The sequence below is a fragment of the Carlito syrichta genome, unplaced genomic scaffold, assembly GCF_000164805.1.
Source record: "Carlito syrichta isolate Samal-C Ts95f unplaced genomic scaffold, Tarsius_syrichta-2.0.1 Scaffold304341, whole genome shotgun sequence".
Taxonomy (NCBI): Eukaryota; Metazoa; Chordata; class Mammalia; order Primates; family Tarsiidae; genus Carlito; species Carlito syrichta.
The window spans coordinates 441,590-453,813 of NW_007248437.1; the positions used below are offsets into that span (position 1 = coordinate 441,590).

The 12,224-nt window shown below is 46.5% G+C and overlaps 1 protein-coding gene across 1 annotated transcript in view; it reads right to left on the bottom strand.

The window, feature by feature from the left end:
- The window catches only part of WDR66 (WD repeat domain 66), an 89,963-nt gene that overhangs the window by 23,609 nt on the left and 54,130 nt on the right, over window positions 1-12,224 (bottom strand). Inside the window, exons 16-18 of the mRNA XM_008059741.2 lie at window positions 10,872-11,035; window positions 5,654-5,744; window positions 5,293-5,436 (exon numbers count right to left, since the gene is read on the bottom strand). Coding sequence (XP_008057932.1) covers window positions 5,293-5,436; window positions 5,654-5,744; window positions 10,872-11,035 — 399 coding nt within the window. The remainder of the gene's footprint in view (window positions 1-5,292; window positions 5,437-5,653; window positions 5,745-10,871; window positions 11,036-12,224) is intronic.

Consider the following 12,224-nt stretch of genomic DNA (forward strand, 5'->3'; position numbering starts at 1 on the left):
GCGATCCTTCCACCTCAGCCTTCCGAGTAGCCGGAATTACAGGTGTGTGCCACCACGCCCGGCTGATTTTTTGATTTATTGTAGAGACAAGGTCTTGCCAAGTTGCCCGGGTTGGTCTTGAACTCCTGAGCTCAGGCAATCCTCTTGCCTCGGCCTCCCAAAGTGCTGGGATTACAGGCTTGAACCACCATGCCTAGTCACTTATTTTTAATTTTTTTGTAGAGACAAGGTCTCACCATGTTGTCCACTGTTCTTGAACTCTTGGGCTCAAGTAATTCTCATGCCTTGGCCTCCCAAAGTGCTGGGATTACAGGCATGAGCCATCGCGCCTCAACCAGGACTTCCTTACTTCCATAAAGAGCAGAGAGACTGGCTGCTCTGTGCTCATCCCCTTTCTTTAGCACTCAGTATGACAGGTAGGTACTGGTCATCAAGATGAAACACATATAATTCCCTCATCACAAAGCAGGACAGCAGCATAGGAGGATACAGTTATATGAGCCCAGGGTTTAAAAACAAGAATCTTGAATGAGAGCACTGCTGTCAATTTGATGACTTTTGGATATTTATGTAAAGTACCTTTACCAGATAAATCAAGAAAATACAAAATTTTAGATGTTGGGAAGGATACTGTGAAAGGAACATGAGGTCAGAGAAATAGTCATGTAAACATCAAGACGTTTGAGGCAACACGTCTTACATGAAATGAGAATGAAGTGTAGACCCACTTTTTTTCCCCTGTGAGGAATTTCACTTGGAAACCACCCTGCCTGTTCAGAGTTCTCACAGTCAAGGTGAGCTGAGCCTACTTCAGACTCCAGGCCAGGAGAATGTTGGGGCCTGGCAAACTCGACCTTGGCCAACTTGACCCTGACTCCAAAATAATGACAATAACACCAGCCGATGACGACAGTGGTGACAGTGATGGGTGGTGGCAGGGGCTCTGGGAAGGAGGCACACACCTGCCTCTTAGGGTTGGGCCCCGCTGGACATGGGCTGGAGATCAAAGGTAACATAGAAGAAAGTGAGACCCAGAGAGAGGGATGCTTCCCAGAGACATTGTTTGAGTACCTGGGCAAGGTCACACTGCACATTACCGCTGCCCTCTGCATATGGAATTATGTGAACCCAAAATGGGTTGGCGTAGGTTTCTGTAACTTGTGTCAAAGAAGAATCCTGACTGGTGATCCTGTTCAGTGTGTTGAGTCCCTTGTGTTCAAATGCATGTGGCTCCAGTCTTCACCCGTCAGAGCCAGTGTCCCGGGGCAAGGGCCACAACCTGCCTGCACATCTGAATGACCTGGGGAGAGGTGGAAACACAGACTCCCTGGACCTGGTCCTGGAGATGCCAATTAGCTGGATCTGGGACAAGGTCCAGATACAGGGATAGTTGAGTCAATGCTCCAGGTGATTCTGATGCAGATTGCCAGTTTGGAAACCAACGTTCTTTTTTTTTTTGAGTAGAAGCCTCACTCTGTCACCCAGGCTGGAGTGCAGTGGCATACGCATGGCCACTGCAGCCTCAACCTGCTAGGCTCAGGTATTCTTCTACTTCAGCCTGAAGTAGCTGGAATTACCCACACGCGCCACCATGCCCAGCTAATATTTTGATTTATTATAGATATGAGGTCTCGCCAAGTTGTCCAAGCTGGTCTCAAACCCATGGGCTCAGGCAGTCCTCTCACCTCGGCCTCCCAAAGTGCTGGGAAGCGTGAGCCACCGCATCCAGCTGGGAACCAACATTCTAAGGAACACATTCTGGAAAACACAGCCCTAAGTAACCCTTTTATGTGGACTGTACAAACTTTCCTGGTAGTTGCTTACATTTCTGGCAGTGTATTTTTACAAAATGCACATCATCTAAAAGACCTTTTGAGGAGCTTACACAGATACCTGGTATTTTTAAGGTTCTCATTCAGGACTCAGCAAGGTCTTGAATAGCATCGCTCCAATAACTCATTTCTCCAGATATCATTTGGAGAATAAAAGTCACCTTTCAGTTATACAAAACAGGTGATTCTGTGTAGGCCACCAAAGCCAAGAGAAGTGACGTGGCTGCAGTTTATATCCCTAAAATGCTCTCAGCCATCTAATGTCAACAGCAAGTCTTAGCTGGTTTTAGAAGGGAGGCAGGTAAAAGACTGTATTTGTGGAAAGTAACCTGGCAACAGAGCCCTAAAATCCCAGTAACACTGACCCAGTATTTCCACTTCTTGGACTCCAACCCAGGAAAATAATTAAACAAGTATGCAAAAGCCATGCACAGAGATGCTCCGCCCAGCTGTGTCTCTGACAGCCAAAGACTTCAGACAGCTGATGTGTCTATCAACTGGGAAATGGTTCGATTAAGTATGTGGCCTTTAAAAACATGTTGCCAAGAATTTTTACCACCATGCTTACAAAACAACAGTTACTGAGAATGCTGATACACACACAAACACACACCCACCTCCACACAGAGTTACACATACACACACACACTGCATACTGCTGATATAGACATATACACACCATATAATCTTACCTCTTTGTTTAAAAATATGGATACAAAGGACAAAATTATGAACTTTGCAGCAACTTGGTTGGACTTAGAGTCTATAATACTGAGTGATTTATCACAGAAACAAAGAACTGAGTACCACATGTTCTCACTCATAATCGGACCTTGAATGATTATCATAATACTATAAGAAAGGGATTGGCAGTAGTGGGAAACTACCAGGGGAGGGAGGGGGTACCTGATGTCAAACCAGGTGAAGTGGGGGACCAAAATGAGGCCCAAACTTTTCCTACACAACGACCATTTTTATGCCTTACCCAACAACTTCAGAAAATATATATACATGGATACAACTGCATCCATGCATAAAACAATAGAAGGAAATCCAGCAAAATAATGACAGTGATTATCTCTGAGTAATTTCTATTTTGTTCCTTATAGTTTTTTTTTTGTTTTTTTTTTTTTGAGTCAAGGTCTCATTCTGTCGCCCAGGCTGGAGTGCTGTGGCACGATCACAGCTCACTGCAGCCTCAACCTCCTGGGCTCAGGCGATCCTCTTGCCTCAGTTGCCCAAGAAGATAGGACTATAGGCCAGAACTACCACACCCAGTTAATTTTTAAATTTTTTATAGAGATGAGATCTTGCTGTGTTGTCAAACTGACAAGCTTCTGCAAAGCCAAAGAAACCATCAAGAGAGCAGGGAGAGAGACCAACAACTGGGAAAAAATATTTGCCAACTCTATGTCTGACAAAGGCCTAACATCTAGGATCTACAAGGAACTCAAACATGTTGAAAAGAAAAAAAACAAACAGCCCCATCACAAAGTGGACAAAAGATATGAATAAACAGTTCTCAAAAGAAGACATACAAACAGCCAACAGATACATGAAAAAATGTTCAGCCTCACTAGTCATCAAAGAAATGCAAATTAAAACTACACTGAGAAACCACCTAACTCCAGTCAGAATGGCCATCGTCAATAACTCAAAAAATAACAGATGCTGGAGAGGATGTGGTGAAAAGGCAACACTTCAACACTGTTGGTGGGAGTGTGAACTAGTACAGTCTCTGTGGAAAACAGTTTGGCGATCCCTAAAAGTTCTAAAAATCAACCTTCCATATGACCCCATATGACCTTTCAGAATATACATGAAAGAACTCAAATCACCCTATAAAAAGATACCTGCACACATATGTTTATCGCAGCATTGTTCACAATAGCAAGAACATGGAACCAACTGTGGTTGTGTATTTGTGGTACATATACACAATGGAATATTACGCAGCCATAAAGAAGAACAAAATCATGAACTTCGCAGCAACCTGGATGGACTTAGAGTCTATAATACTGAGTGATCTTTCACAGAAATAAAGAACTGAGTATCACATGTTCTCACTCATAAGTGGACCTTGAACAACTATCATAATACCATAAGAAAAGGAATGACAGAGAAGGAAACTGGGGAGGGGGCAGGGAGGTGGGATTGACAGTAGTGGGAAACTGCCTGGAGAAGGGGGAGCACACCTCATCAACAAGGGTACCTGCACAATATTTGTATACCTAACCCTGAGTTGTACCCCACAATTTTAAAATAAAAAATTTTTTAAAACCATGATATATTATTAAGTGAAAATATAGGATACAGGTAGATAGTCAATATGGTACTGATCATTTTTTTAAAAAACTATATGCATATACACAACTAATATACACATATACATGTTTCAGCCAACCATGGACCACATATACGATGGTGGTCCCATATGATGATAATGTTATATATTTACTGTAACTTTTCTATGTTTAGATATACAAATGCTACCACTGTTTACAGTTGCCTGCAGTATTCAATACAGTCACATGCTGCATACGTTTGTAGCCTAGGAACAGCAGACTGTACCACATAGCCCAGGTACGTAGAAGGCTAGACCATCTAGGTTGGTGTAAATTCGCTCTTTGCTATTTGCCCAATGATGACATCACCTAACAACACATTTTTCAGAACCTATCTCCATCATGAAGTGACACATGACCCTATATTTATGCAACAAATTCAGGAAACTATTAATAACTGTTAAGTCTGGGAAGTGGAATTATAAGTAATTATTTTCTTCATTCCACTGATATATCTTTCCCAAACTTTCTGCGATGGGAATGGACTACATTTCAAGTCAGAAGGAAACACAATAAATTGTATTTAAACAACAGCTTCTATGAGCAACACTTCCTGGGGCTTTCTGTCCATATCTGGAACCCTCTGCAGCTGGGGAGCCCCTGTGACATGGTCCTGAGCTCCACAGCCCTTGCGAGCACCCACACCCCAGAGGTGCCCCAACCAACGCCTGCAAGGTTCACAGCAGTATCCAGTGACAAAACTATAAGATGGCAATAATAATAATGACCACCGCTCACTGAGCTCTTCCTATGCACCTGGCATCGTGCCCAGTGCTTCCCAGACATCACCTCCTCGAATCCTATGAGGCAGGTCCTCTCCCAGCGAGGGAAAGAGCAGGGACCACAGCCCTGGCCCGTCCAGTTCTCAAACCCACGGTCACAAGCCCCGTGCTCCAACCAACATCGCGATCCCACAGTAAACACATATCTTAGGAACAGCACATCTCTGTACCATCAGTCACTCAGGAGTGCATCTGAAATACCCAGAACCTTCTTTCTGATCCGTTTATGTAAGAAGAATGTTAAATTTTTACTCTGACCTATAATTATGGTTCCCAGAGGTCGTTTTTTATAAATAGCAATCCCGCTGCTGTTCTTGTTTTCGCCCTACCTACCTTCTCTTCAGATGGGTAAAAGCCAATTGCTCTCATGATAAAAGGAAGCTCCGACAGGCAGATGTGTTCTGATACCTTTCTGGTCTCCATTGTGTCAATACCTTGACTGTGGAGCTGAGAATAGTAGAAATAGTCTTCCAGCTCCTACATGGAAACAAAACAGAAAACAACACACATTTTGGCTTAAGTCTGAAGCATCCATTAAGACTTCAAGGACATTTTCTAGAAAGCACACTTTGAGCTCAGTGAGGGGAAAAAGCAGGAGGGTTTTGGAATAAAGCAAGAGGGTTAACCCCGGGCACATTTGTTTTACAAACGTAACTACCAGTTACCAGGAAGTGTTTAGTCTGAGGACAATTACCCTGTAGCATTTTCCTTCCCTGCCACCAGACATCAGACCATAGAACGGGGTCAAGTCTTCGCCCCCCAGAGAAACCGCTGCCTCCAGGACACTAGAACAATAACAGAAACATCACTATTAGGAAGCACTCATGCGCGAACACATTTCAGACGGCAGTCTGATCTGACCACGGTCTCTGAAGGGTATTACCACGCAGATACAGTTAGGGTCTCTGTAAACTTGTTAAGAAATGTCCCTCTAAAATGAAACTGAAAACAGAAAATTCAATTTCAGCGTGGAACTCAGTGGTACAGGGCGGCCGCCTTAATTATGGTGATATTCTCCTGCTGATGACAGGGCAGGCGCCTGGCAATTTGTCTGCAATCTTTGGGGAACACACCTCTCCTGGGGGAGGGAGAAAGCGCAGGGGTGGGGGGAAGGTCCTGTGCTCTGAATCCACAATCCTCCCAAGCAGAGCAGCTTACCTGTAACTTTAGATTCACATATGACCAGAGCCAAAAGAATGGGATATTGTGCAGGTGGACTGTCAGCACTAATTGCTTCCATAAAAACTCAGGAGACCACAGGGACCCATGCCAGTCAGATAAAAATAACCCTCTGCTCTCTAATACAGGGTCAGATTTTCCAAAAATAGGCCCTTTAAATGGTAAGAGAACCTACTTTTGTATGAGACCGATTTTGCCTCATGTAAAGGGCTAGTAACCGGAAATCATTATAATAATCCACTGATTGGATTTTTGCTAATCAGGAGATTAGCCTCTTTACTGGGATATTAAAGCACACTTCGATGTAGACCACAATGGGGAAGTGGAGGCACAGGGACCTGCGTGTGAATCCTAGCTCGGCCACTGGCAAGCTGTGTGACTGCGGGCAGATAACTTAACCTCCCTGGTCTCAGTTTTCTCAACTGTAAAATGGAGAGATTTACAGAACCTGCTTCAAAAGGTTGTTTAAGAATTAAGTAAGTGAGCCGGGCTTGGTGGCTCAGCCTGTAATCCCACGTCTTTGGGAGGCTGAGGTGAGTGGATTGCCTGAGCCCGCGGGTTCGAGACCCGCCTGGGCAGGCGAGACCTCATCTTTACAATAAAATAAAAAAATTAGCCGGGTGTGGTAGCGCATGCCTGTAATTCCAGCTACTCTACTCGGAAGGCTGAGGCGGAAGGATCATCGGAGCCCAGCGGGTCGAGGCTGCAGTGGCCAGGAGCGGCCACTACACTCCAGTCTGGGCGACTGAGCGAGACTCCAACTCAAAAAAAAAAAAAAAGAATTAAGTAAGTGAATGCACATAAAGGATTCGAGACAAAGCCCTTTATCTTCCTCCTGTTACACATGTTGGTTGAGGTGTGGGGTTGACTCAGGAGGACAGGGATGGACATGAGCCCAGCCCCATTGCTTGCTCCATTGCCTGGGCAGTCAGAGCTAGGTTCTGCCTAGGCAGTCAGAGCTGTCCAGTGGGGGTAACAGCAGCACCTGCCTCACAGGACGGCTGGGGATGACATGAGGTAATGCTCATCAAACACCAGCACTGGGCCTGGCCCAGAGACAAGGCTCAGGATGAAGTGGTCAGGATTATCATTACCATGGAAATGGGCACTGCCATGTACCTATGCTCCTCTTACAAAGAGGCAGTCACACACTTGCCCTTGGTCCTTTTTGGGGGCCCTGAAAAAGCCTGCAGGCTGCGGCAGAGTCTGAGGGACCTGGTGTAGTCGCCAGGTGGGCCCCAGGGCCCCTTCCAGCCAGGCTGGGTCCTCACCCACTTCTTGGCTCTGATATTGGGTCATGGAGGCAGGTGTTCAGCTGAGCGGGCTCCCTTTCTGTGGCCTCCAGGCCAGGTCCAGGCCCAATCCTGACAGGTTCCATGAGCTGTGAAGCCACTTTTAGCCATGTGGCTCTGGAGCAGGGCCAGGGAGAGGCCGGACGTGGCCCAGAGGAGCCTGTCACCACCAGGAACCCCTGAGGGAGAGACTCACAGAGCTCCGGGTCCTCTGGGAACAGTCTAGTACTCTGGGTTTCAGAGGTCAGGGCTATACTATGCCCCTGCTTCCTGGCCACTGTCGACCAACCCAAGAGGGGCCAGGGGACTCTACTGTGATTTCTTCAACCAAAGCAGGGAAAGAGATTCCCTCGCTCTGGGGTGGGAACCGCAATTTGTGAAATTCGGGACCTGTCAGTGGCCATGTGCCTGCTCAGTGGAGAAAGCCGGATCTGCAGAGAATGACACCAATGGCACAGCCAGGCTGAGTGGGAATGCTGAGGACACCCAAGGGTGCTGCTGTCTTTGTCCTTCCTGCTGTGCAGCTGCAGCGCTCCCAATGACCTTCACAAAAATTCTCTTTTTGCCTAAATTGGGTTTCTAATACTTGCAGCAGAAAAAGAGGTCCCTGGGGGCACAAAAGGGAAGCGACATTTATTGAAAGCCTACTGTGTACCCACTACATACAGTACTTCTGGGAAGTAAGCTGAAGTTCAAGAAGCACTGTGACGAGCACATAGTAGACACTCAGGAAATGCTTCCTAGAAGAGGAGGAGTAATAGTCATGATACTGATCATCACCCTCAAAACAACTCTGAACTCGGTGACAACATTCCCAGTTCACAGGTAGAGAAACTGAGACCCAGAGACATGAAGGGACTTGCCTGACATCACCCAGCAAGCAGCAGTGCTGCTGAGATGTGAATCCTGGTCTCTCTGTTCTTGCCTGAGCAGCAGGTGGCAGGACGCAGTGAGGTTGAACATAAAAAGATGGGGCCTTGCCGGGCATGGTGGCTTATGCCTACAATCCCAGCTCTTTGGGAGGATTGCCTGAGCTCAAGGGTTCAACGTGGCGAGACCTCATCTCTACAATAAATCAACAAATTAGCCGGGCGTGGCAGCGCATGCCTGTAGTTCCAGCTACTTGGAAGGCTGAGGCGGACGGATCGCTGGAGCCCAGCAGGTCGAGACTGTGTTGACCGTGAATGTGCTACTGCGCTCCAGGCTTGGTGACAGAGTGTAACTCCAACTCAAAAAGAAAAGAGGGACTTTAAAACAGATGCCAGACAAGGAAAGAAAAAGGGTGACACAGTAGCAAAGATGAGCAGGGGTGGGTGTGGATGTGTGCCATGCCTGTGATGGGGGTACTTGGGCCTAGGAGTGCCTGATGAAAACAATAGGAATGTGAAGGGGTTGGTCGTCGTCATTTTGCCCTACCATTTGTCATCAGAAATCTAGTAGGAAATTGTGTTTATTTGTTTAGGGTTTTTACATTTCTTTCCATTAGTGAAGCATTGAACATATTAAGTCACCAGAAGCAGCAATGAAGTGCTAATTAGTTTATAATGATCCTGTGTCCCCACAACAGATTAAATTGAAATTCTCAGAAGCCTGGACTCCAGCCAGGCACAGGAAAGCAATTGGAAGGCGGGAGACTTTTTTTTTTTTTTTTAACTCTCTATCATTCCAGATCCCATGATGACAGAAGAGGATAGAAGTGAAAAAGGGACGGGTCTGTTGTCCTGCAGGGTGTGGCTTGCTTGACCCCTTGGGCCCAGTCTGAGGACATATCAGGAAGTGCTTTTCTTTTATCTTTTTTCTTTTTTTTAGATGAGAAAGTAGGAATTTATTGAGAAGACAGGAAACTCCCGGCAGTCGTAGGGGTCCCAAAGTGTTGCCCAGGAAATGCTTTTCAATGGACGGGCTCACCTCCAGTGTCTAAGTCCCCAAATTCCCAAGATCTGCTCAAGGCAGAGGTGAAAGTCAGAGGTGCAGCTACAATCTGAAGCCACCATGGCTCCAAAGCGGGTTAACTGGCTATTTTTGCTCATATTCAGGTTAAGAGGAGAAGCGTCAACGTCTGCCATAAAAAGAAAGATGTATACTCGGCAGATGGCGGGGGGTACACTTTACTGGAAGCCATGAATCAAGTGTGTTCTTTGAGGAAGGAAGGTGTCTCTGAGCAGTTTTTGCCTACCTCCTTAACTGTCAGGAGAGATGCCTGAGACAGGCAGAGCAGGGGTCTGGAGAAGGTGGTCAGGAATAGGAACTGGCTTCCGGGTGGCTCATTCCACCCTGCGGCAGTTCAGTGGACTTGGGCAGACAAGGGGATCATGTGAGTGCTTGCCCCCTCTTTTAGTAAGAAGGATCCTGAGCTCATAAGCAAATGTTCTTATCAGGAAGAAGAGAAGAAAGAAACCATTAATTTACGGAGTACTTGGCTCTGTGCAAGGTGCTTTACATTTATTAACTTACCTGATCCCTACAAGGATCCCCTAAAAGGCCCTGTTGTTACTTGCATTTCACAGACAAGATCACTGATGTAGAAACCTACCCTAGAGCCAGGCGCGGTGGTTCATGCCTGTAATCTCAACACTTTGGGATGCGGAGGTGAGAGAATTGCCCGAGCCCAGGGGTTTGAGACCAGCCTGGGCAACTTGGCGAGAACTCCTCTCTACAATAAATCAAATTAGCCAGGCCCACACCTGTAGTTCCAACTACTTAGAAGGCTGAGGTGAAAGGATCACCTGAGCCCAGAGGGTTGAGGCTATGGTGACCAGGAGCATGCCACTGTACTCTAGCCTGGGCAGACAGAGTGAGACTCAGAGAGAGAGAGAGAGAGAGAGAGAGAGAAAGAAAGAAAGAAAGAAAGAAAGAAAGAAGGAAAGAAAGAAAGAAAGAAAGAAGGAAAGAAAGAAAGAAAGAAAAGAAAAAGAAAAGAAACCTGCCCTAGGCCCCAAAGCCAATAGAGAGCAGGCCCCATGTTCAAACTCATATCTCTTTGACTTTAAAGTCCACGCCTCATCGATGTTCAGCACTAGAATTCTCCAGCCTCGCTTTAGGCAGAGATTCACAGTTCAGGGAAGGGAGGGCAAGAAGAGTAGCCTGAAAACACATGTTTCAAATAATACTATTTCTGGGATGCGTGCTTTGGAGATTCGGCCTAGATCTTTCTAGCTGTTGTGGATATGGAGAACCAAGTGAGAAGTATATTAGGTAGCAAGGGTGAGCCCGTGGTAAAGTCACACCACCTGAACTGCAAATGCCATCAGTTCCTGAAACAGAAGAGCCACCTTGTGTTGTGCACATCAATGTGGACAGATGTCACGGGGCAGTGACCTAAAGATCAGGCCTTGTGACATCCTAGCACAGTGCCTGGCATACAGTAGTGGAACAGCACAAAAGCAGGGTCTACACTTGACAGCTTTCTTCTAGGGCCGAGATTCTTATCCCTTCATGTACCTTAAGTTGATTTTCCACTGCACGACCGAGCGATCCTGCCCTCCTGCTGTGAAGGCATAGCAGCCGTCATAGGAAAGGGCCATTCCAGCCACCCCGTTTGGGTGGCAAACAATAGCACATGTCTTATGTGGATTGCCATCAACTGGTAAGATCTGAAGTCCAACCTAGAAAGGAATACGTAATTGAATAGTCAGATTCAGGTAACTGGGCTCCAAAGTGAGACCTGGCACACTCACATGTCACCTCTAGATCTGTGTGCTGGAAGGATCTGTGTGTCTGGACTATCTCAGGGTGTGAAAGTCACACTTTTTTTTTTTTTTTTTGAGTCAGGATCTCATTCTGTCACCCAGGCTGGAGAGCCGTGGCTTGATCATGGCTCACTGCAGCCTTGACTTCCTGGGCTCAGATGATCCTTCCACCTCAGCCTCCCAAGCAGCTAGGACTACAGACACACAACACCACGTCCAACACCATGCCCGGCTAATTTTTTTTTTTCTTGTAGAGATGAAATCTTGTTAAGTCGCCTAGGCTGGTCTCAAACTCCTAGGCTCAAGCAATCCTTCCACCTTGGCCTCCCAAGGCATGAGCCACCATGCCCAGCTGAGAGCCGCATTTAATGCAGCTAGGCATTCACATAACTTTGGCCCTTGTAGGAGCGTCTCTGAAGGGAAACGGGACCTCTGCACAGCCTCAACAGGTACACAGAAGGGAAGTTTCCTCCTTGTCTTCACATTCAGATATCCAGAGTTTTCCAAAGTAATTCTCATCTTCTATGACCTTATGCCTTTTTTTCTTTTTTTGAGTTGGAGTCTCACTCCATCACCCAGACTGGAGTGCAGTGACACGCTCCCAGCCACCGCAGCCTCGACCTGCTGGGCTCCGGTGATACTTCCGCCTCAGCCTTCCAAGTAGCCAGAACTACAGGCGTATGCTACCACGCCTGGCTAGTTTTTGATTTATTGTAGAGACGAGGTCTCGCCAAGTTCCCCGGGCAGGTCTCGAGCTCGTGGGCTCAGGCAATCCTCTCACCTCGGCCTCCCAAAGTGCTGGGATTACAGGCTGAGCCACCGAGCCTGGCTGACTTTATGTTTTTCAATATAGATTATTCATTAAATGTACAACTAAGTGTAACTAATTTGCATGTTTTTACAGTTTTCCATGTAAATAAATAAGAAGGAAAAAATGCTGTGGTGGTCCATGTGCCTCCACTGGGACCACAGAAAATACAGTAACTCTGCTCAGAAATGCCTTCCAAGAGTCATCTCCACTAATCTTTGGCAATTCTCAGTAGCACAACTGACCCAGATGGAAGTAGCTGGGCTTGACTATGAAACCAGGCCTCCTTGAGTCCTG